The 25,081-nt window shown below is 43.5% G+C and overlaps 2 protein-coding genes across 3 annotated transcripts; one reads left to right on the top strand and one right to left on the bottom strand.

Moving 5' to 3' along the window:
• Window positions 1-1,007: 1,007 nt before the first annotated feature.
• On the bottom strand, window positions 1,008-5,005 carry hmgb1a (high mobility group box 1a). The gene is made up of 5 exons (XM_085798613.1): window positions 4,937-5,005; window positions 2,397-2,557; window positions 2,119-2,261; window positions 1,799-1,973; window positions 1,008-1,689 (listed from the first exon to the last, which is right to left on the bottom strand). Exons 2-5 carry the CDS (start codon window positions 2,541-2,543, stop codon window positions 1,537-1,539), a joined length of 618 nt encoding a protein of 205 aa, XP_085654739.1. The 5' UTR covers window positions 2,544-2,557; window positions 4,937-5,005; the 3' UTR covers window positions 1,008-1,536.
• Window positions 5,006-8,544: 3,539 nt separating this feature from the next.
• Window positions 8,545-24,806, top strand: uspl1 (ubiquitin specific peptidase like 1). Of its 2 annotated transcripts, XM_085798611.1 has the most exons (9): window positions 8,545-8,725; window positions 9,292-9,448; window positions 10,089-10,211; window positions 10,328-11,291; window positions 16,136-16,246; window positions 19,310-19,439; window positions 19,565-19,690; window positions 21,503-21,663; window positions 22,770-24,806. In XM_085798611.1, exons 2-9 carry the CDS (start codon window positions 9,323-9,325, stop codon window positions 24,530-24,532), a joined length of 3,504 nt encoding a protein of 1,167 aa, XP_085654737.1. In that variant the 5' UTR covers window positions 8,545-8,725; window positions 9,292-9,322; the 3' UTR covers window positions 24,533-24,806. The 2 variants fall into 2 exon arrangements, with proteins under 2 accessions (XP_085654737.1, XP_085654738.1); XM_085798612.1 differs by lacking the exon at window positions 9,292-9,448 and having other exon boundaries at window positions 8,564-8,725.
• Window positions 24,807-25,081: the final 275 nt, after the last annotated feature.

The following is a 25,081-nucleotide window of genomic DNA, read 5'->3' as shown; positions in this document are numbered from 1 at the left end:
GTGCACAGACGGGACCAGATATGCAGCAGAGAAGGAGGAGAAGAAAGACACATCCTGGTCATTTCCAGCAGCACAGATCAGAGACACGTCTGTGCCGCTCCGCTCATTCCTGAGAGTTGGTAACCCCCAAATGAATAAGCTCTCTCTCCCCTGGGTGTGGAAACTGTGTTGTTGAGACCATCATCATGTACAATACGTGTGTGTCTCTTTTAGGTTTGGGCTGCGGTGGTACACATCAGCCATATTCTTATGTCACTGGGTTTTTCAAAGCACATAATCCTTCTTATATAAATGGTCCTGTTTTTATTTATTTATTTATTTATTTTCACCCTGAATGAGACCTAGAGAGTACGTGAGAGATGAAGCAGCTGTATCTAAATAAAACAGGAAGAGTCAGTGATGCATGTTGGCATGCAGGGCTGACAACAACGCCACAACTTTCAGTGTGCCTCCACCAAGCCAGGGAGACTCAACACCACCACAGCCTATTTGCATACAACCACAGTCAGGCTAAGGAACACAGGATACATAAACAGTTGTGGTGATGAGTCATATTTCATAGGAACAGCTTATCAAGGGTCTGGGTAGTTCAATGCTTTCCTGCTCTATTTAATTTTCCCCGGGCACCACAACGTCAAACCAATTTTGCTCCACTGAGCAGACAGCGATGCAAGTTAACACACGTCTCGTCTCCATCAGAATTAACCACTCCACAGTCTCAGACATTGATGCGCACAAAAGTCCAACTCACTCATGTTTATTTCCAAGCAGGATTAGACTGTTGAGGTGTTTCATTTCCTATCATGTTTTAATTGCTACCACTGTTTCCACAGAGCTGTTGACCCAACATCTTCAACAGCAGCTATATTTATTTACTAGTGCAATAATGTTCATTTCACAAATTAACTCTGCTCTTACTAATAAGCCATTTACTGTAATTGTGGAGAAAAGAAAACCTGCAGGATGCTCATTAATGTTTAAGACACCCAATACAAAACCGATTTATTAAAAAAAAATGTTTATTGACATCAGAAGCAATTTAAATTTCAACGATAAACAAGGCTTTTTTTTATTTTTGCTATTACAGTGGTACATAAAGATCAGTAAAACAACTGTGATACGTCAATTTTGATAATGTCATTGAAAATAAAAACACACAGGAAAAGGAAAAAAAAGAAGAAACACTCAGCTCTAACTCGTTTTCAGAACAGTTTTTTATGTGCTGTGCACCTCTAGCTAGGGTAAATACTATAAGCCCACCCCTTTACACTGTACCAGGCAGGATAGTGGTCTAGGAACTACCACTAGAAAAATAAGACTGGCAGAAAGATACAGACACGATACTTGTGTAGTGTTAACTATACAAAAAGGAGAAAAAAACTGTACAGCATAAAAACAACTGATATACACAGCCTTTTTTGTTGGTTTTTTTACCCCTTGAATACTAATGTATTTTCTTTCAGTAAGTGAAGTGTGTCCAAGGGGGTTAAATGCTTTATAAACAAGAAAATGACCACTATATATGTCGCTCGCAATCTACTCGTCATCATCGTCGTCGTCGTCTTCCTCCTCCTCATCATCATCGTCATCGTCGTCGTCGTCATCATCGTCCTTCTTCTCTACCTTGGGCGGGGCTTTCGCTGGTGCTCCGCCGCCTGTTTTGCCCTTAGCGCGATACGCTGCGATGTCCTGTCACAGAGGGGAGACGAGGTATGAAGTCAGTCTCCAATCATGCACTGGGGTCATTGGGAATTAAAGCTCAGACAGTGAGCTGTGTTTCAATAGATCATCTCTTTACCTTCTCATACTTCTCCTTGAGTTTAGCGGCCTTCTTCTCAAAGGGCTGCTTGTCCTCTGAAGCGGTGCTGTTCCACATCTCGCCCAGCTTCTTGGCGACATCGCCAATGGTCAGTCCAGGGCTCTCGCCTTTCACCTTAGGGCGGAACTCGGAGCAGAAGATGAAGAAAGCAGATCTGGGGGGGGGGTAAAAAAAGTTTGTCATTTGCACAACAAAATGTGCTTCATTGCTGAATCTCAACATGAGTCAGCTTTGTTTTGCACATATTTTTCAGTTCTAAGTGGGTTTGAAAATTATCACAGTCAACTTGCAATACTTACGGAGGTCTCTTGGGGGCATTAGGGTCCTTGAACTTCTTCTTCTTTCCCTTGGCTGGGATGTAGTTCATCATCTCCCTCTCGTAACGCGCCTTGTCCTGCTTGGCCAGGTCCTCAAATTTGCCCTTCTCCTTAGCAGACATGGTCTGAAAACAGAGTGGGAACTTCCTAATTCCTCAATCAATAGGAGGTGGCATATTGTTTATTGTCAGGAATTAAATTCCAGACTATACAAGTTTGTAAAACCATAATCATCGTCCATCCAGCCCATCATCTCTTACCTTCCACCGCTCAGAGCACTTCTTGGAGAACTCGGCAAAGTTCACCGAAGCTTCAGGGTGCTTCTTCTTGTGCTCCTCCCGACAGGTCTGGACAAAATAAGCGTAGGAGGACATCTTCCCCCTCGGCTTGGTCGGATCTTTCCCCATCCTTACGGTAGTATCTGAAAACACATGTTTCAAATTAGTTGTGCAACTGCATAAATATTGTATAATTATATTAACTGTATTCTTAGGGTCATTAACTTGCTATGCAATTGTGCTAAAATCAAAATCCTAAATGTTTTGTTAATCTAATAAAGAAAATTGATTTTTGAAAAAAAATATTTAATTTATATATTTTATTTCTTATAATTAATTATCTTTTTATTCTAAATTTAGATCATTCAAATCAAACAAAGCAGATGAGTTGTGTTTACGTTCACTCCTCTGACCCGCCCATACTCACACCTACACAACCAGCCCGTCTTTTATTTCTCTCCATTGATCACTACTATTGATAGCACTACTTAGGTGACCCGCCCTCGCTGCTGTCAAACCGCACTAAGCCGGGGACCGCTAACGCAGTCCGCTAAAATAGAGACCGGCCAGTACAGACCGACCTGATGCGATCAAAAATACTTTTATTTATTGACGCAATCTGTGCTGGTGGCCTTCGGAATGAAAGTCAGTGGTCCGTGGTCCGGCTCCCATTATGCTGCTTTGTAAATGACTTCACCGCGGGATTCAAGGAGGATAAATCACACTAACATCTATAAATATATCATTCTTTGCAGCGACACACTTTTCCGGTCACTTTCACATCTAAGTGCAAAAAGTTGTCCAAGTTCAGCAGCATAACATAAACCACAGCCCTGTGTGGAGCTATAGCAGCGGACTTGGCTTTAAAAAGAACATGGCTCGTGTTTTTGGGAGAGAAAAAATTAAATATATATTTATATATAAAATCATCAAACCTAATCTGCAATAAGAACAGGCATCTGGGAAACCCCCCGTATTATTATTGTGCATGTTTTCATCAAAGAAACAACTTTGACACAAAAAAGACACAATTACACATAAAGACGTATTTATTGAAAATATGTCACTAAAAACTGCGATCAGACATGATTTAACACTCCTCTCATATCACTCTTTCTTTTGCGTTATTCTGGAAAAAATTCCGTACGATTTGAAAATATGTTAAAACTGATCATTTTTTCCTTTACATTCGCCCATTAAATGCTACTGTAACTCCCAAGTAAGCTGCGTCGACCGAAGTAGTAATGGCGCATAGGCTCTCGTTGAGGAAAAGGAGGTCAACAACGACGGCAATATTTCTTCTTCCATTTTGTGAGAATGCCTTCTTCATGAAAGAAAGTCCCCCTCAAATGTCTCCTCCCGCCTCCCAGTTCGCTTTGCAACACGACAAATATGTTTGGAAAGCCGGCGATCTTGACAAAATATTTCCCCGATTGATTCCTATTGCACTAGCCGCCTTGTATAGTAATACATTGGGTCTGTACTGTGTCTATGAGCGGGCTGTGCTACTGCCTTGGTTTCTATGAGCTCCTAATGGCCGCTCGTCTTCATCCACTAACATGGAGAATATGGCTCCTTCTCTTTGTGTCAGCGCACAGCCATTGCACTGCATGCAATAGAGGGCAGAGCGACCGCGGCGACCACTTCACTTCAAGCCCCGATTTAAACCCTTTACAAGTGTCGGAAAAATCCCACAAGGGCGTCGTTGGAACCACGGAAGGTTGAACTTTCTTTTGCCGTCGTTACATGTTATAGTTACGGGTTTGTTTCTCGAGAAAACACGGTTAGAAAAAGTTGAAGTGAACTGCGCCTCTGTCACTGGCTTCCCATTCGCCTCGCTGCCTTGTTTCCTATGCGAATACAGTCAGCCATTACAGTAAAGCGCAGATCGTGAGGTAATTTTTTCACCGTCTTGTCGGTTGAATTGTGCCAAACAAACACACGTCCTTGTATATTTTGAACCCGTCTTTCTTTTTCTCGCTTTTCCAGAAATTTTTAATGTTACTCCCACCACCCGCACGCTCCCTGGTCTTCACATGACAGGCGTTCAGCTTCGCAGTGCACTGCAATGCCAATGGCTAGCTAACGGTGAGTCTTCTACCATTGTCGCTAACCGTGTTGTCCGCCAGACATTCCAGAATTTTTTCGCGATAACGACCGTTCGATTCGACTCCATTTTGTACAAACGTCAGGACAGTAACATACAAAATTATTCCTCTTTGACAAAATCGACAATTTTCGTCGAATTTCGTCAAGGTTAATATTAATTTCTTCCCTTTTTACTGAGCGTCTGTTCCACACTCCCAGGCAAAGTAATGTAACGTTACCTGCTTTGCGCCGGCTATTTCTTTTTTTTCTTGTTGTTGTTTTTTTTGTCTATGGTTCCCCGCAATAAAATTCTTAGCAAGCGACAAAATGTATCTCAGTCGACAGTGGCAAACATACAAGTAGGATATTTTTGAGTGTTACCGTCGTTCTCAGCCTGACGGACACTTGGATGTTCGTGTGTGTGGTATACTTACCTAGGGACTATCGCTGGATCTCAATGCTCTGCAATGGCTGTGTATGAGGGAACACAGGCGATACGCAATGTCTTCAGTCTTCAGCTCTCTAACATTACTCTCGGCGGGGCTGGCGCGCCATTGGCCAGCGCCTAGTCTGGCGGCGCTGCGATTGGTCCGAGGCTTTTCATTGTCCTAATAGAAGACGAGCTCCGATTGGCTGTCTTTTGTGAAACGTCACTGAAGTTTTCCGAGGCGCGTGGATACGAAAACATTTCAGTGCAGCATGCTGGAGCTGGTAGTAGTGTAGTGTGTTTGCCATAGTATTGAATTCACTACGTTGAGCACAGTGTACAGTAGGCAAGTTAAATGAATGAGACGACGCTTGTAGCCAGCGAGCGAAGCAGCTGTAAAATAACGTGCGATTGCGTTGCACGGGCCGTCCTCTCCCCTCCATCAAACACCTCGACAGTGGATTCTCTGCAATACACGTGAGCTTATTTGCAAATTATACCTGTTAAAATGCATAAGGAAAACATCGCGAATTCACGTGCGCAAGGTGTCAGAAGCGGCTGCTGGTTCCTTATCGCGTTTGATGTGGCATTTTAAAGGATCTGGCTCTGACTTTGAGAGGAAACAGGAAGACAATTCAGCTAATGGTGTGACTTTTGATTGCTGTGTTTGTCTTTGATTTTAATTTCAATGCACTATTGAGAAAACGGAACCACGCATGGATATAGCACAGTGTTTATTTTAATTCTCTTGGACAAGTGGGCATAATAATCGTGTGTAGCAGGTACTCATTATGTGCCATAGCTGTGTTTACTTTTACTGCTGCAGACCCCATTAAGATCAGCAGAGACTATGCTATCACAAATGCATTAGATATGCGCACTAGACCTCTAGATATGTTCTTATTTTTATTCTCTCAGCACAATATGCTTATTTATTTATTTATATATTAATTGCCTATGTTCTATAGGCTTCATTTAGCTGATTGAATAATGATGGTGTGCCTCAGCCCAATTAAATCACAGACTTAGGGAGAGGAAGGCTACTCATTTAAAGCCAGTGTTACTAGATAAAGCAGTTTATGGTCAGAAAGAAGGCTATACAGGAAATTAAATTATTTATTAATGATATGACAGTCTGAGGTGTTGCTATTGGTTATGGGTCTGTTGTTTTGCAATAATGAATTCAGACTTGCTAATTGCAGGTCCCATGGATCATTGCAGATGGCTTTTTATTCCCATCCCCAGACCCATTGTTGTGTTGTATGATATACTTTAAGAGACAGCACTGAAGAATCCATTAATTTTAATGCAACCAACTTTTGCCAGCTGTGTAATATAAACAGACCAGGGAAAGATATGCTCTTTCAGATGAATAGCAATACTGCTAATTATATGTTGTTCCACTGTATCTTTCTATCTGATAATTTAACACTGATTGAGTGATACAACTTATCATGTAAGGTTCTTCTAATTTTTGCACCCCTGCCTTTTAATTATGTGTCTGCTAGTAATCCAACAACAGTCGAACCCCACATTTAATTCAGCTGTTATTGAGTTGAATAATTTATCTTACTAGCTGTGTCACAACGTGTCAGGAGGTCACATGATTGTGTCTGTCTGATCAATAACAGATATTGAAACATCCGGTCATGTAGGCATAAATTGTGCTGTGCACATTCATGCTATTCAAAGAACCCTAATGAGTTTCATGACCCTGTGACCTCGCTCTAGCGCCACCATCAGGTAAAGGTTAGAATTTATTCAATGAGTGTGTGTGTGTGCCTCCTGTTTAATTATATGCCTTTGTGCTATGTCCTGATTTGTAACTCAGACATAAAACTTGTTATATTGTGTGTATATGAGTAAAATGGAGTATAACTAAGTGTTACACCTGTTTCTAATAATAAATATTTTAATCCTTATGGAACTATTGTGCATAAAAATATGTTTCTGTTTTGATTCCTATCTCCAGTAGGTACAATTTTGAGTTTTGTGACCTAGTCACCTGAGCTCTAGCGCCACCATTAGGAAAGACTTTTAGGGAAATGAGCGTCCTTTGTAGAAAATAGGCGTGACTGCTAAAAATTCAGAAAAATGATTTCAGACTGTGAAATGGGCCTTTCTCAGGATGACTTTCTTATTTTGCCCAAAGCCTAGGTAATGTAATTATCTGTCATTAAAGGCTGGTCTGTGTGTTTAAATGTAGTTGTCAGGGTGTGGGTGCTAAAATAAGATACATATAATAGAAAATGTCCATTTTCATTATGATTTTGCAAAACACAGTCACACACCCTCTGAAGATAATCTTGTAATCATATGTGCATAAGAAACAGTTAATTATTTCTATATACATTTGATAAGAAAATTAATATCTACAGTAATTAAAATGCCTCTGCTTAACAGCTTATAAAGAAACAAAGGAAAATGGCTGACACATAGTTTGTTCTTATCCTTGAATTAAGAATGGGAAGGGTGAACTGATTCCAAATGCCAATCACAAGCCAGACTCAGGCCACATGTCTGCCTGTGATGCTGCCTGTCTGTGTCTCATTTTGCACCAGGAGATGCCACGGCAGAAAGCTATAGCCTGCTCATGAGGCTTGGAGGCGGCCGGTTTATGCATTCTAATGAGCGCTCCCTGGGAAAAATATGCAAATTCATTTTGTCATCAAGAGGAAAATAGAGGACAGGAAAGCAGCAGATACAGGAGGGGCTTAAGGGAGGAGGGCACATGCAAGAGGCGGGATTGGGTGGAGGGAGATAATGTGTGTGTGCATGTTAGTGAATGTGTATGCGTGTGGGTAGGGGGATACAAGAGCAGGAGGTGTCAGAGCTGGGCTGTATTAAAGAACCAGAGTGAGGGACATATGTAACCCCCATCCCTCCCCCTCAAACAACTCCACCCCTTTAATCATCCCAAAGCCACATATAGCAGTTGTACAAAAACAAATTAATAAATAATGTAAGGCTGCTATAGTCAGCTTTATAACAGACTGGATTAAGTAGCCTAACAATTTCCAAAATGTAAAATAGAGGTTGGCCTAGGAGAAAATTAAATGGATACATTTATGTTTTTTTGTTTTGTTTTGTTTTTTAATGTCAGGTCTACTTTTTCTGATTTTAAGCCACCAATTTACTTTCAAGCTATCATAGGGAATAGTAACTTGCAATAGGCAAAGCTGTTATTAAAGTGAAGTAAATTATCTAAAAAAAAAGTTCATATGAACCACTTCTACTATTAAAAATAATAATGTTAATAAAGTTGAAAATTAAGTAGGCTAATCTTGAAAATTGAACTTGTAGTCGATCCTGTGATTTTTTTTTAGTTTACTTTGAGCTGTTTATAGGCCTATTTTACACTTGCAAAAAGATGCCACACAAAGTTACTCCCAGAATTATTTAAATACAATACACATTTCTGTTAAGTGATAATATTGATACCGCGAATAAATATTCAACATACACATACAGGCACGGATTGGTGCTGGTTTTACGGGCATTGCCATAAAAGCCTACCGCACAGCACTAACATGGAACACAACTGGAGCTCAGGCTTGTGCAGTTCACCTGAACGACCGGGTGGGGTTCAGCGGAACCTTTGTCAGTCGGGGCGGGGGAAGACAAAGGCCGCTGCACCGCCGGCGGGTAACGGAAAGAGAACGTCGGCGGTACGAACGGACTTAACGATGCACATGGACTCACTCCGCAGCCCGGGACTAACGTACTCAGCAGCTCCGTGTGGATGGATTTCACCGACCAGCTCTGCAGAAACACTGATAATATAACTTCAGCAACGGTACGTACAATATTTATTCACCAAAACAGTGAAAACGAGTCCGCAGCGGCTCTAGGCTATTGTGTTAGCATGCTAACGGCTAGGTGCCGGGGACTGGCATTTTGGATCATGTAGGCTTGTTATTAGATGTAGTTTCACTCAAAATAAAACACTACTGCCTTAATACATTAACTGAATCCTGGAATATAAGCTTCATGCAATTCATTACACATTGTTTGGTCTCAATAGGAATCAGCGTTGTGTGTGTGGTCGCCTCACTGTGTATTCATGAGTTGCCTTTAGCAACCATTGTCACAATAAAGTGTGATACGAATCCATTATGATTTTACTATCATAGGGACTTTTCAGTGCTGTTTCTATAAGTCATAGTTTCAGGGTTACCAAATAAACTCAGTTGATGACGATATTCTAAAAAATAAATAAGAAACCCTTCAATATGAAAATGGCACGTGGTTGATGAAAAACCAAGGTACCCTCTTAAATTAATGCAAACATCAGGTACAGGTAATATTGTCATTGCTGACTGGGAATAACATGCTCCCACGTGTTGCTGTGTTTTTCCTCAGCTCCTACCGAGGTGCGCCTGGTTGCAGTGACATGGTGATATTTTTTGAATGGCACCTCACAGCTGTGGACCAGAAGAGAAGCGGTGGTTTGCCAATGACTGGTGAAGACACTAGTTTGGAGGCTTTGGCCTCGCCACTGGCGGGGTATTTGGGAAAAGTCAGTAGAGCTCTTTCTTTCCTCTCAACTCTTGTCACCTGCGCAAAGCTGAATTATAATTGAGAAATACTGTGAAAGTGCAGTATCAACCAAATTGACCAAAACAAACATGGAAATCTTTGATGGTAAAAGGCGAAAGTATATGGGTAGACTTCAAGTCTAAAAAGATGTGGAGACTCAAATCTTGTCATATTTCACATCAGAGAAAGTTGAATTATCTGTTTTCCCTCAAGTATTTTTTTTTTCCAAAGAAAATGGTGCTTAACCAGCCTTGTTTGTTTAATACCTAATATGTATTTGACATCTACTCATGCTCTAAAATTCCAATTCACATGTGCTGCGGTCTCACCGATATGGATGAGTAGACATCTGAGGCCCCAGTTAAACGCATCGAAACATTTAATCTGACGGTTATGTTCAGAAGTTTTTACATTTGTATGCATCATTTCCATAAGGTAAATCAAGGTAAACCTTACTAATTTACTCATTTATATGTGTACAAGTGAAGATGTGAAAATGAAATGAAAATGGGAGATGCAAGAGATGCCAAGAGTGAACTTGTTTTAAAAAAAAATGTATGCAGGCTAAAATTAAACGTCTAAGAAGTAATTTTATGTTTATGTGATTTTGGTTTTTAAAGGTTCAGGAAAGAGCAGCTTCACTGGAGCAATGTCCTTGGTGTACTTCAAAGGGCTTAACTTATGCTCTGCGCTCTTACCGCATCAACCTCCAGGAGTCAATTACCCTCTGCACAAACCCACAGGTAAGTCAAAATATTGCTGACAAACACACACACACACACTCAGCTGAACAGACATAGTTCATGTCTTTTTTTTTGCTAGTTGCCGTACTAATCCTCACATATCCATTTCCACACAGTGCCTCTTCCCTCTGGTCAGCCGGCCCTTGGAGGATGTTTTGGCTTGCTTGGTCCCTGCGGAGACCACGGTTGGGAACAAAAGAAAAAATTCGCTGCCGTTGGAAAAAGAGGAGCTGGATCACGCACCCAAACGTCTGCGATCAAGTGAACTTTGCAGACTCGGCGCACAGAGTGTGACTGACACACCGCTCATCAGCCAGACCCAGCTCTGTGCTGTAAACACTGTCGGCACAGGCCAACATGCAGCACCCGAGATAGATGCTGAAAAGACAAATGGAAACAGCAGGGATTCTGATTGTCCAGTGAAGGAGACAAAAGGATTTGACTCGCTTCCAGATGTTGATGTTGTCCTGGAGGAGGAACCAGACAGTGCTGCTGGAATAGAAGGTTCTGCTCCTCCTACGCGCTCGGCCTCTCCTGGACACCCGCAGAGCTCATCAGAAGCTTCGTTGACCACGGTTGGGGATGAGCCTGCATCTCCTCGCGCCGATGCAGTCGCTGCATCAGAGACGGAGCTGAAGTGTCCTCCTGAGGTGCTGAACAGACAGCGCAGTCTGGCCCCCAATCAGTCCAGCTTGACTAACACGGACATTTATTCAAATCAGATCAATACTCCTTCGTGTCAGCTCAATGAGGAGACGGCGAGGGTGGAGCAGCAATCACCGACTGCAGACATCACCACATGTGAAGACTTAGTAGGCATTAAGTCAGAAAGTGAGGATATGTCGTCTTCCTCTTCCTTTACGGAGTCAGAGGGGCTCGTGTCTGTTCCGAGTCAGCTCTTCTGGAGGAACAGAGATAACCTGTGTTGGCTGGACTCGCTGCTCGCCGCTTTGGTAAAGTGTAAGAGCTTAAGAAGGAGTAAACCCACAGATGAGCCTCAGCGGTCATCTGTCTGGCAGCTGATGAGAAGATATGAAGACATCTGTGCTGCCGTACAAGCCCATCAGCAGACCGGCAGAGGTAAGTTGGTGATTTTCTTTCCATTTTGCTGGTATAGTTCTAGTTTCTAAAACCACACGAAACTTTAACTACTAATTTGACTTTTAAGGGCCAAGCTGCCTCCATTTCTCACTCGCTGTTCCTCCAGTGGGATCTGGCCTTGCACTTATGTTTTTGTTTTGAGTTGCCATGGTTTTTAAAAGGTGTCTCTGGATTGTCTTCTTCCATTTCAATATAAAGCTGAACAGAGCTTTCTTTGTGCTGCTCAAAACATTGAATGAATACATTAAAAAGCACTTGAAAAGTATTGTATTTAGGGGCTGTCCTAATTTTCTCCTGATTAATCTATCAATGTATTTCTTTGATTAATCGATTAGTCTAACGATTGATTTTTCTACTAATCTAGCGATTATTTTTTGTTTGGTGATTATTATCGGTAATTTAAAAATACACTGTACGCCATATCCATTTTGCAAAAGCTGCAGATAGGGATATATCGGTAATCACATTTTCTTTTCATTCATGATCCTCACAAACATTCGGCTGACACCTGTAATGGCACATTCCAGATTCTTTAGGTTTCCCCCCATGTTTCACCAATGTTAAAAATGCACATGAGCAATTAGATGAAACATTTACTTGCACTGTCTTAAATTTTAGTGGCAAAAAGCCAAAAAGGGGCAGCCTGGAGCTCCTTATGTCAACTCATGGGGGCGTGTCGACACGTACAGACTTCCACTCATGCTTTCAGTCATATTTCGCAGCAAAATGTTACACTTGAGGACTGACAGTATGTGCCAGTTAAGCAGCGCAGTCCCTGTGACAGACATCTGCCTGTAAGGATGGTGACACTTAAAAAAAAAGGGGGGGGATGTCGCTCCACTCTCTCTCCAGCCGATTCACCTGCAGCTGACCGAGCTGTCATAGTAGCTCTGCTGTTCCTCTCTTTGTAGCCTGGTGTTTGGCTGCACTTTAGTTTGTATACAAAGAGTTCAACATGTGAAGATCTAACCTCCATCTGAGCACTGTCAGCTGAGCGAAAGCTCAGCAGACGTGGAGCTGCACAGCTGGAGCAGCGGTGTGTTTTTAAAAAAGCACACACATCGTTGATCGTCTTCTCAATTGAGGCTCACGTTGCTGATCGGCACAAGTCTAGCCACACATCCAGTAGAGCATTATAAACTTATCAGTTAATGGTTATTAATTGGTCAACGTGTCTCCACTTCTGGTTATTAATTGGTCAACGTGTCTCCACTTCTGTTTAACATAACGTCTACTGTGCGTGTTTGCATAATCAACGTTATGTTGTACATGTTGACGTATTTATGTAATCGATGTTAATCAGGACAGCCCTAATTGTATTGTAACTGTGGCACATGATAAAAGGTACATACGTCTTAAGACTTGCACAGATAGAACTAAATATTTGCTTGATCACAGAAAGTTTAATCAAGGATAAGTTGTTTTTATTGAATACCTGCAGATAGTTTCTGCGATTTTGCTCAACGGACCCCCTAAGTTTGATTATGTTTATGTTTGCATGAAATTAAAACGGTTCAAATGTCACACCCCCAGAGCATTGTAAATGACCAGGGGCAGTACAAAGCCTTTTATCTTACCGCTAGGAGTGCTCCTAACTAGCGCTAAAAGTTTTTACGTAGGAGCTTTTAAAGGACAATTCCAGGTGAATTCAACCCGGGGGTGTATTTTCCTATCATTTAGGGTCTAAAAGAAGGAATCTGAAGATTTTCAGTTTAATTGCTCCTGTTTTGCGGTAGTTGCGTCTGTCCCCGCATCGCCACGGCAGCAATGAATGGGAGTGGATGTAAGTTCCGCTGTTTAGGCTGTTTACATCCCTCAAAGCCGCAATTTTTTTCCACAGACAGCGTCAGATGGCTACTCAAACATGCACCGAGAAGTTTATTTACTTCAAGCAAGCCGACATGTTTGTAAAACTAGATCTAATTCAAAGTCTCCCGGAGTCTCGCGCGAGACCCAGTTGCCATAAGCGGTGTGCGGTGTGTTCACATGCAGTGGGAAAAGCTACCGTTTGTGTCATAAACACAGGAATATCAACTCTTTACTTGCTTCAAGTAAAAAAAACTTCTCGGTGCATGTTTGAGTAGCCACCTGACGCTGTCTGTGGAAAAAAATGTACACTTCAAGCAAGTAAAGAGTTGATAGTTGAGTTGAAGCGGTAGCTCCAACTGCGCCTGAATACACCAGCACTGCAACCTCGGGCTCGCGCGAGACTCTGGGAGACTTTGAATTAGATCTAGTTTTACAAACATGTCGGCTTGCTTGAAGTAAATACATTTCTCTGTGCATGTTTGAGTAGCCATCTGACGCTGTCTGTGGAAAAAAATTGCGGCTTTGAGGGATGTAAACAGCGGAACTTACATCCACTCCCATTCATTGCTGCCGTGGCGATGCGGGGAAAGACGCAACTACCGCAAAACAGGAGCGATTAAATTGAAAATCTTCAGATTCCTTCTTTTAGACCTAAAATGATAGGAAAATACACCCCCGAGTTGAATTGTCCTTTAAAAGCTATTCACAAAGCCGCTGAGACCTACTCTTACTAAGGATAAATCACTAAGAGCAAAGTAAGAGTGACGCCCTGGTGACGCCCCGTTGCTATGGATTACGTCAATTCTCGTGCACGAATTTGAGGCGCTCAACACAGTGATTGGTTGTTGAGTGCTGGCGGCGCACCCCCGCCCCCTCCCCTCCCTCCTCCGCGGTGCCGCTGCCCGCTCCGCTCCACTTTTTTTTTTTTTTTGCGCTGTGCAAATGCAATGAGGGTCAGTGCGCCCACTCGCAAAGCAGCCGCTGATTTTTTTTTCTTCCCACATTCGAATATTAATTTTCACATTCGTTGACAGCCCTCATATTAGAGGTCGACCGATTAATCGTTTTGGCCGATTAATCGGCGCCGATAGGACGTTTTACAAACTATCGGAATCAGCGGAACTTGGCTCCGATAGTGGCCGATGGCTGCAGTTTTTTCCACAGCGCCATAAACTGCTTCTTCCCTGCCGCTCTCTGTCTCTCTGATCACTGAGGGGCGGGGCTGCTCTTCACACACACACAGAGCATGGGAGAGAGAGAGACGGGGCCTGTGCAGCGGCAGCAGCGGAGAAGTGACCCAGGTGAGGGTAGGTACTGTAGGTGCGGTGCGACCACAGTAAGAGAGAGGCGGCAGGTGGAGGGGCTGACTGGAACGAAACTCTCTTGTTATTTAATGAGAAACACTGTAGTATTTTCTCTTAATCATATATGTACAGCCTGGGTTCCTGCATAGATAATGTGGTGGCGGCTGCCACGCTAAATATCTCACCGCCACCAGCTCACGAGTCAGTGTTTTTTTTTTTTTTTTCCCCCTCCGGCTTTTTGTGCTTTTATTTTGAAAGGACAGCTAGAGAGAGACGGGAAGGAGGAAGAGAGAGCGCCGCAGAGTTGGGGCAGACGCACAATAATGGCTCTTTACACTACAAAGTTGGGCTCTATGGGCTCTACTCGACTTGGTTTAGGTCCTGTTCCATAACAGCAGAGTTCCTCCTCAGCGGGGACGGGGTCGTCATATCACGGCCGCTACGTGCGTCTCGCTCTCTTTTTTCTCTCCTCCCGTCAGCTCCAAACACACTCGTTCAACTCGATCACGATCATTACAGCGTGGTTTTTCTTTTTACAGTCTATGGGTTTTCCACACAGTAGGCTAATTGTAGTGAAACAGTCACCTGTTAATGTACGGCGTAACCACACCACGAGCTAACGTCCTGTTTAGTTACAGTCTCCTCTCCTGCAGCGTCACGTTCTTGCTACAGCTGTTCAGTGTAAACAAACTCACGTGTGGAGTTCGGCTGTTCGTCACTCACAGGGTCCAGGGATGATTCAGTGTCCCACATCCTTTAGTTTTACACTAGCTAATAGCTATATATTATTATAAAAAAAAAAATTAAAAAAAAATTAAATTAATATATAATTTTTTTTTCGTGTGTGGGGGGGGGGTATCGGCCGATTAATCGGCTATCGGCTTTTTCCTGCTCCAAACTATCGTTATTATATCGGAATTTAAAAATCCACTATCGGTCGACCTCTACCTCATATTATATATGGTGATCATAATAATGATGAGACCCAAATTTGTAGCCTATAGCAGGATTCGAACCCAGACTGACAACAAGTTTGGATTACTAGGGGAGCTGCTCTATCACGTGAGCTATTACTAGTAATTGAGATGTGTCTAGCGCACCCACCAACTTAAAAAAATATTTTTGGCTCACATCAGCACGACTGCATCGCAGCAGTCGCAGTCACCTCGGTCCGACCGTTGTGACGCCTATATTGGACAGTCCGTCACTACTCCCACTTTATAGCGAAAATGTTGTAGATATTGTTGCTGTAACAAAACAAAAACAAAAAACACAGATAAAAAGGCACTTTGGGCATCAATGGGCAAAGGGTCAGGTGCTCCAGCACTCCCCTCTGCAGCAATTCGCAGTCTCCAAAACATTTGCCTGGCTGCAGCCATTTCTGATTTTTTGTGAATAGGTCTTACTGAGTTAGGAGTCCTCACAAGGACTTTTAAGCTCTCCCAGACTTAGGAGCTACCTTTAGGCCTAAAATACTTTGTGAATTACTCTTATTTTAGAGTCCTAAATTTAAGACTGACACGCCCACTTTTTTAGGAGTTGCTCCTAAATTCGGCCCTTAGGAGCTACTTTTAACCCTAAGATTCTTTGTGAATACTGCCCCAGATCTAATTGTCAAAAAAACTATATAGGCGAATATCTTCTTTGTTTTTCTAATATATGTCTTAAGGTTTAAGGTCTAGTGACTCATCTGTCATTGCTTCTTTCTAGATGGCGTGGTGGTGGTGCCAAACCATGTGCTGAAAAAGGCCAATGCAGACCTACAGGCTCTGAGGATGTCGGCCTTCAAACTATTGCAACCCAAACTGCAATGCACACTGGGTAAGATCACTCACTGGGGACCCATCATGCAGCAGCCACACTAAAATCAGTTCAGTATGAGAAATCTCATACTTCTCAAGCTTTACTGAAACTTGTACATTATAGTAGCAGGTTTCCACATTGATTAGCCTGCAGAGACCGTGCATGTTTCAGTGCTGCTAAGGATTCAGTGTTGTGACCATATCCAAATGTCGGTAGCAGACGATGATGGTGCTGCTCGGCAATGAATTCAAAATCAATTTAGGAATCCATCCCGTGTGGATTATGTGTCATAGGAAGGTATATTTGTAGTGTGCACTTGTTCTGTTCAAGACGTATTTTCAACGTGATGAGAAAGGCTAGAGGAGGTTGATCTGGTTGAGTTGTTGAACGCTACACGATCACCATTGCTTTCTCACCCATCTCTCTCAGCCTGGTATAGAGAGTGCCTAAAGCATCATTTCACAGTTGCTATTTTCCTCCTACATCACACTACACCGACTAAACAACAAAAATGGTAATATTGGAATCAGCCTTTGGCCCATTGGAGTTCATCTTTTCAGTCAGTTTCATGAATTTGTACCTCCCCCTCAGGGTGGGAGAAGCAAGAACAGCCTGTCCCAGACAGCGGGAGAAAAGTTTGATTGATATAAAGAAGTTACTAAATATAAATACAGAATATGTATTTGGTTGAACTCACCAGCGTTGAGAGGAAATCGGCGTCAGATCTTCAACAACGCGCAAGCTGCTATGAGCAAGAGAGGGATGTCTGAGTGAATGCTATTCAAACTTTACAACACAATGCTTCCCCGGCCCCTCAAGCCCTCTCTTCATGAATATTAGATTTCATATACCCTAATGCTGTGCTTTTTGCCAAAGAAATTACAGTGACAAAAACAAACACATAAAGAAGTGGTCTGACTTGTTCTGGCAAGTTTCCACTGTAAAATATCATCACATGGCTTATACAGAGTGTGAGAGGCTCCCGTGTGAGAACGTCGAACATCTAAAGCACCCAATTACCTGAGATGCTTTTGTGGTGTTTTTCCTTCGTGCTTTATATATTTGGCAGCTCACGTGCAAACCACAAAGCTTCACTGACTCACGCAGCCCTGTTTAGTATCCAAGAGTTAATCTTGACTTTTCAAAGTAACCATTCTCACCTGATGAAACCCAAAGGTGGCAGGTCTGGACCTGCTAGACCCGGGTTTGCTCAGCTTGTTACAGTCAGATCTTTATGTTGTATGAAAGTGGGAGAACTTGCTTTGGTGTTGTTACTTTGTCATTCTGAAAGTGAGTGCACCGAGAGCCGGGTAGCATGTTGCTGCTGGAGAAGCAGGCCGGCAAAGCTCATTGGTTGATTCTTATCACATGACATGTGAGTCGCTTCAAGCGCGTCTACATTGAAAGTGATGGTTTTGGGCGCGCAATAAAAGCTACCGTACATCTGAACTGCCCTGTACAACACAAGGTACGACGGGAGTCATGAATATAATAAACAAAGATCAGACCACAAGTACGCTTTGGTTCTTCTATGCTATGATTGGTCAGTGCATTTGTAGGCAAGTTAAAATGATATCACCGCCTGCTGGTCTCGCATGCAATGCACAGTGTATTTTGTTTTGTTTTTTTGCATTTACATGTGGATGTGATTTTTTTTGGTTGGAGATCCTATTCTGGAGCATTTTTTTTATAAAATTGTTTGAAATCCTCTTTACACTCCAATTGCAACCTATTAATTAAATGCTTTTTCACAAAAATGAAAAAAGTCACCTATGGGACGGACAGTCCTGTAAAAACAGCATCTAATCTTCAGGAATGCGACGTTAAAGTCGATTGGATCGTGATGTGTCAATCAAGCTGCCGTCTCTGTCCCTCTCTCCCTCCTCTGCAGTGCCCGTACCGCTCTTCGTGCACTAATCGCGTGCATGTTCAGAGTTTTCAACGAGTTACAATGCGGAAAAGACAATGCCAGGCGATGCAATGTACCACACTTAAGTCTGGTATTTGGCGATGTAGCTCCAAGCTTTATGCTGGGTGGTTTATTATGATGTCAGGTGTAGGGATGCACATGATTAACCGTTTAACCGTTAACCGATAACAAGAACTTTGACCGATTAATACTATCGGTTATTTATTTATTTTATTAGCTCCTTATGTCGTCAACTCATGGGGGCCTGTCGACACGTGCAGAGTTCACGTGCCTTCAATCATATTTCGCAGCAAAAAGTTACACAGGAGGACTGACAGCAGGCTATAGCAGCCCCCATGAAGGAAGATCAGACAATAAATGTAGCCTACACGGACATAGATGTGCATCACCTGTAACAACGGCGCTGAGAGAAGAAAAAAAAAAAAAAAAAGAGGACGTCGCTGCTCTCCAGCCTGTTCACCTGCAGCTCTCCTGCAGCTCCACAGAGGAGCTGTCAGAGGAGCTCTGCTGCTCCTTCAGCCTGGTTTTTGGCTGCACTTTGTATAAAAACAGTTCTACATTGGACGATCTAACTTCCATATGAACATGATCAGCTGAGACATCTGATCAGTGCGTTACTGATCAGCTGTCGCGGCGCACGTGTGTATTTAACGGCAAAAAAAAAAAAATGGAGCGATTACATTTTTTAGCTGTGTGCAGCAAGCTTCTTAATCTTATCGGTTAACGATTAATAATCGGTTAATGAGTGTCGGTTATCGGTCAGGAAAAAAAATCAAAATGTGCATCCCTAGTCAGGTGTTTTCTTTCATGTGACAGCCACAAGAAAAAGCTGGCGGACAGTTAGTGATGCTGCACAGTGGCACAGTGTTCGCTCACATTGGGATTACATTGGGTCGCGAGAGCAACACCTTCGCAGCTTCACCTTGATGTGAACCCAGCGCTGAACAAGTGCTGCGTGTTACTGTGCTCTGGAGGCTTCAGAGAGAGGTCTGAGGAAAGGGGACTTGTGTATTTTCAAAATGTGGCCTGCTAGAACCGTTGTTCAGGATCCTTTAAACTCTGTTTGCAAAGGTTCAGAGCTACGTGTGGACTAGACCTTAGATTCTGTTGAACCAGCGCTGATGCTCTGTCTGCTGCATGTCCCTCCTCAGGTAAGAGGGAAACTCCGGTGTTTGCCATGCCCCTTCTGCTCAAGATGGACTCTTGGGTGGAGCCTCTCTTCCAGTCCACCTTTCACTGGGACTTCAAGTGCAGTGAATGCAAAACAGTTTCTAAAGAAAGGTAGGTGATCACCACATCAGAAATTAGAATGATTCTCTATGATTTAAAAAAAAAATGTATTCCTCCTTTATGATAACGGTCTAAACTGTATGAATCCTGAATCTGCTTCATGCTGTACTTTACAGGAGTGTGAAAACTCTTCCCACCTTCACCAATATTCTGCCTGATTGGCGCCCACTCAACGCAGTTCATTCAGCCCCATGCAATGTGTGCTGCAAGAAGGACCAGAGGAGGACTATGGTGCCGGAGAGGTGAGAGCTATGTTTTACATATTTATTTAATGTCTGTGTATATACACAACTGTATAGCTGGTAAAATAGGACTTCTGTGTTGTAATGGCATCAATTGAATTAGTTTTTAATCAGAACACCATTGACCAAATACCGTAATTATACTCACAGTATTATGATGATGTTTGGCATCTTTGGGTAAATTACACTTGCATTTAATAATTTAAAAGTTGCAATGACAAGAAGTAAAACCAAGCATAACAGCAAAGAAAGATTAAAACGAGTCTTTGTTCAAACAATTTTTGATTCGGTAAATGTAAAGAGCAGATGATACGAACGGACCCATAGCTGGACACACTACTAGGTTGGGGCTTGGTAACCCCTCCATGCCTGATGGGCACAGGGCTGGATGTATCCTGCTTTGGGGTTTTGAGGCAGCCAGTGACGGAGGAAACATTGCACAGATAGAGAGTGTGGGGAAAGTGACTTCCAATAAACAACAACAAACCCTGGATGCAAATATCAAGCAGTCAGTCAGGAAAGCGAAAACTGGGAAGAGGCTGGCTCCTCCAGCAGGACTGTGAACCAAAGCAAACCTGAAAATCCACCATGGACTTCTTGAAGAAACACAGGCTGAAGCTGTTGGAACGGCTCATGACCTGAGCATGATTAAAAATCCATGAGTAGATCCTGAACGTGTGTGTGCACAAAACAGCCTATAAATATCTAAGACGTTAAAGTGATCTGCAGGAAGAGTGGGTGAAACCTCCTAACAATAGAACAATAGAGAGCCGGCTGCAGAAAGTTTGTAACATGTGATATCTGCCAAAGTGTGTGGGTGGGGCTGGGGGTGGGGGGTCACTCAGCATCAGTGGGGTGGCCAGACGTTTGCACAGGCCACAGATAATATTTAGTTATTTATAATATAGGAAACACAACGTTAACATTTGCATGAAATGTATAGATATTTGTGATCTTTTTGCTTCCTTTCACATCACATCAACAAAAATGTCAAATTGTTGCCCAAACTTTATCCTGCAGCTGTTCTCTTCAGACATGATTAGCCTACACTGTGGCCGTTGAAGCACATGTTGATTACAAGCTGTTATTGATTACTGCCAACAAAGGGTGTCATTTTAACACAGAGTATCAGCCATTAAATAATTAATGACTCTATAGCTGCAGAAGATCTTGCTCGTGTCCGTCCATTGTCTCCAGATTATCCACACCAGACTCAGTTGTATTGTTTGAAAAAAACAAAACATTTATTTCCAAGTCCCATCATTAATGTGCAGATCAGCAGGGCCCACCATGCATTACAGTGCAACAAAGACACAATAAAGAAACCTCCATGGCTCCAGAGCGACACCACACACTAACTAATTAACTTAAATTGTTGCTTTTTGGTGAATGTAGTCACTAATTATTGATGAGTCATACTTGAGAGTCATTGCAATTTAATTATTTTCTAATCTTTTGAAAAATAATAGATTAATCAATGTGAATATTGACAAATAAGTGTTAAATGCAGTTATCTTATAAATTACTGTATATATTCTGCTAATTTCAATTCAGTTTTCAGTTTACATTTTTATTTATAAAGTGCATGTCATGCACAAAGCAAACTTGATGTGCTTTACAATAGTTAAAACAATTATAATATAATGCAATAATAGTGCAAACAACAAAGAAGTGCAGAGCTTTTAAAATGAAAACAAAACAAAACTAAGAACATATTACATGTGCATTAGCTGCAGGTTTAATTAGAGAAACTCTGACCTGGTCTTCACCTGTGCATCTGTTTAACCAGAGTTCACTTTGTGTTTTGTTTAGCGTGCCTCCAGTGTTTGTGCTACACTTTGTCGAGGGGCTTCCTGACAGTGACGTCAGACTCTTCACCTTCAGCTTCAAAGGGAAACGCTATTCGGTCACCACGGTGATACAATACAACCATCGACTAAAGCACTTTGTCACCTGGCTCTGTAATCCTGATGGTAAGTATTCTGACAGTTTTGGCTTTCATCTGATCTTTTGTCACCAACAGTATCTAAATACCAATACTACTGACTCTGCTGAAATGTAGGTCAGGTAATGGGCTTACAGTGGGAGCCTGGTTTGCATGCAACAGCAATTCTAAATATGTTTAATGAATGACTCTGCCATATTTAGTCTTCAGAGGATGCCATCTATTACAGATTGGTCTCCACGGATAACTCAAGTCAAGTGACACTGAACTTTCTCTGAGCTGCTTTTGCTCTTGGTGTGAAACCACAGACACTAAAGCTCATATAATAGTCACATGAAGCTTCATATTTTTATTTCTCCTAGTTGTAGTTTGCCAACAGCACATTCTGCTGGACAGTTAATGTAATGTTGAACTTGAGGAGGGTCCAGCTGTGTAGGGCTTGCTTTGCTTTCATTAATATAGAAATTATTTACCAAAGGTTTTACTAATGCGTCCGATTACTCCGTCTGTATTCGAACCACATGATTAACCTGCACTTTGTACAGTGTTTCCCTGTATGTGCCTCTGCTGTCATGTCAAAAATCTCCTGAGAAAGGGATGATTGGTCTCAGTGAAATGACGTCTTGCTTAATTGACAGAATAACATGTTTTTTGGTCAGAAAATGTTGCCATTGTCAAGAGGCTCAGGATGTAATCATAACCAGGGGTGGGCACCAAAGCCTGTGTAAATGGGCTGCAGGACTATATTTTTGCAAGACTTGGGTAATAATATCAGTATTGAGTTGATAGGCTCTACTTTTATCAGTTCTGCTCTCTGTCTTTGGGAAATTGAGAAAATGGATAAACTTAAGCCTGGCTTTCTCAGGTGAGCTTGGCTTTGTTTATCAACCCCTCGTATGTTGTGTTGTCCCTGTTGCTGATCTAATATAGGGGGTATTAAATGAAGCAATGATAGTTCTCTTTTTTCTTCCTGTTAAAAAATCACACTAAGCACTAATAATAACACTACTGTCCAAGTACCAGGACGATGGTAGCACCATCTTCATCTTATCAACACCCATCCCTAAACCCACACAGCAGTAGAAACATAGATGCTAAACCTACTGTTCTATGTTGTGCACTTGTTCCTCACAGGGTCGTGGCTGGAGTACGACGACTTGAAGCATCCAGACTGTGCGACCCATCAGAAACTCCCGGTCCCTGCTCAGGAGATGCACATCGTCTTCTGGGAAGCGGAGGAGGATGAGGAGCCTCGTGTGTGTTCTCCCACCAGCACGTTCTCCGACTCCACCCCGTCCATGAACAAATCCAACCTGAGTCTCAGCGGCAGAGACTCGGCAGCAGACGAACCGTCGGCTCTCTCTCCGGATCAGTCTCTCCTCGTGTCTCACAACGACACCGACATCGTCTGCGCGCTCTCCGTACCCGAGGACGGCGGCAACGTCGCGGAAACGACCCTTGCGGCCGGCTTCGACACATCCATCGGCTCCACCACGCTGCTCGACGCCTTCGAGGGGCTCAGCCACAACGACATCGTCACGCTCACGCTGGTGGAGATAAAACCGGATTCAGAACCGGAGCCTGTGATTGACAACAAACAAACTCAGGATTCGATTGTTCCCTGTGAATCTGAGATACCAGATAGCTCCTCCTCCACGTTCAGCAGCGAGGTGGGTCACGGCCCCGATGCCGAGCCCCCGGCTGCCCCCATCGAGCCTGAATCTGGAGACGACTTGTCTAGTGATCCATCATTCGTGCCCAGTGCCAGGAGAGGACGAGGGAAAGGGAGGGGGAGGGGGAGAGGAGCAGGGAGTGGAAGTGGAGCAGCTCGAGGCAAAACTGCTGGTGGAACCCGAGGTAAAAGATCAGCCTCGTCAACAGCGGCTCCAGAAACTCCACCACCCGAGTCCTCCGTCACATCTGAAGTCACCAACACCAGCCCAGTGGCTGCTGCTCCTCCGCCCGTTGAGACCACAGAGAAAGCCAGCAGCCCCCCCGAGCCCCGCCCGGCGCCGACGCTGGACCAGAACGCCCGCTGGTCCTTCCTGCTCAGCAAACACCCGCTGACCCAGATTCACAAGTCCATCGCAAAACCCACTGCCGCCCACACGCCGCCGCCCGCCCCGGTCACACGGGCCAAACCCGTCCGCTCCACCCACTCCACTCCCAACCCGGTGAGGAAGCAGCAACCCCCCGCAGCGCCGATCCCCACGCCACAGCTCAGGATGGAGGGGAGCGACGGCCTCCCCATGAAAGAGGCGGAAATGTACCACGCGTTCGGCTCCAAGATCTCAACCGCACCGAGCCCTCTCCCGTCGCCCATCGCCCCTCGCCACCAAAGATCCCCGACAAACACAGCGGTGGTGTCTGCGCTCTGCTCTCAGAAGGTGAAGGGGCTCACCGAGATCTCCTCCTCCAAGAAACAGAGCAGCCACTCCAAAGCTCTGTCCGGTCTCAGTGAGACCGAAGCCCTCAGGTTGAAGCTGATAAAGAAACTGAAAGCAAAGAAGAAGAAGCTCGCCAAGCTGGATCAGCTGTTGGGCCAGCAGGGGGGGGCCAGCCTCCGACCGGACAGCACCGGCCTGGGCTCCCCCAACACGGTCACCTCCAGCACCTACAGCGGCTCAGCCTGCGACGACTTCCTCTCAGACCTGCTCTCGCCGGCGACAACGGCCAGCAACCTGTCGCCCGACAGCACCGGCTTCCTGGAGATGCTCGCCAGCGCACAGGACGGAGCGCAGCAGCCCGAGGGGGGGATCAATCCCGTCGGCACAGAGTCACAGACGAGCGGGATGCACACGGAAAACTTCCTGGAGGAGTTCCTCTCGCAGGCTTCGGCTCAGAGGCCGACGGAGATGGAGACGGAGGCGCTCAGTGCACTTGAGTTTTTCATCTAAGCTGCAGGGTGTTACTGTTGGGAGGAAATTATGCAACATTTAACTTGTTTAACAATCAGACAAACCTCATGTGTCAGTAGGGATGAGTTCTGATGGCAGGTTCCACTCAGGGTCTGGATCCAGTTTGGTTAAATAAAAACGTTTAAGATGCCTTATTCCTTCAAGAAGTGTTATTTAAGCCAGCGTCTTTATCCTCTCATTGACACTAAAGCTTGCACGTGTAAAATGGAGTAAACAGAACTGGCTTTTCACAGTTAGACGAGTGTAGAATTTTATATTTGTTATGAAATAATTTGTTTAAATATTGATCATGTTCAAGGACTTGTGCTGTTTTTTGAAAAAGATAAGTGGTGCGCCATCCACTGACTCACCTGTATCAGTCTTTATTTAATTGATGTACACTGACTGAAGTAGAATTGATATAATTGACAGTTTCTTCTCTTGAGCTTCTACAGCTCTGCAGCTGAGTGAAATAAAAACTGCATTTTTAACAGATGTGACCACTCCACATTAAACTACCTGAATAGATCCTTTAGGGATCTGGAACTG

This window comes from Trachurus japonicus, chromosome 14, assembly GCF_045865225.1.
Source record: "Trachurus japonicus isolate A0001 chromosome 14, Traja_1.0".
Lineage (NCBI taxonomy): Eukaryota > Metazoa > Chordata > Actinopteri > Carangiformes > Carangidae > Trachurus > Trachurus japonicus.
This window is presented reverse-complemented; position numbering and strand designations above follow the sequence as displayed.

Excerpts from the sequence above, each read along its gene's own strand:
- hmgb1a (XM_085798613.1), bottom strand. The coding sequence starts at position 2,543 with ATGGGGAAAGATCCGACCAAGCCGAGGGGGAAGATGTCCTCCTACGCT. Across the intron at positions 1,974-2,118 it reads AATGCCCCCAAGAGACCTCC|ATCTGCTTTCTTCATCTTCT; the intron begins GTAAGTATTGCA and ends CCCCCCCCCCAG. Across the intron at positions 1,690-1,798 it reads TCAAGGAGAAGTATGAGAAG|GACATCGCAGCGTATCGCGC; the intron begins GTAAAGAGATGA and ends CCTCTGTGACAG.
- uspl1 (XM_085798611.1), top strand. The coding sequence starts at position 9,323 with ATGGTGATATTTTTTGAATGGCACCTCACAGCTGTGGACCAGAAGAGA. Across the intron at positions 9,449-10,088 it reads TGGCGGGGTATTTGGGAAAA|GTTCAGGAAAGAGCAGCTTC; the intron begins GTCAGTAGAGCT and ends TGGTTTTTAAAG. Across the intron at positions 19,691-21,502 it reads AGGACTATGGTGCCGGAGAG|CGTGCCTCCAGTGTTTGTGC; the intron begins GTGAGAGCTATG and ends TGTTTTGTTTAG.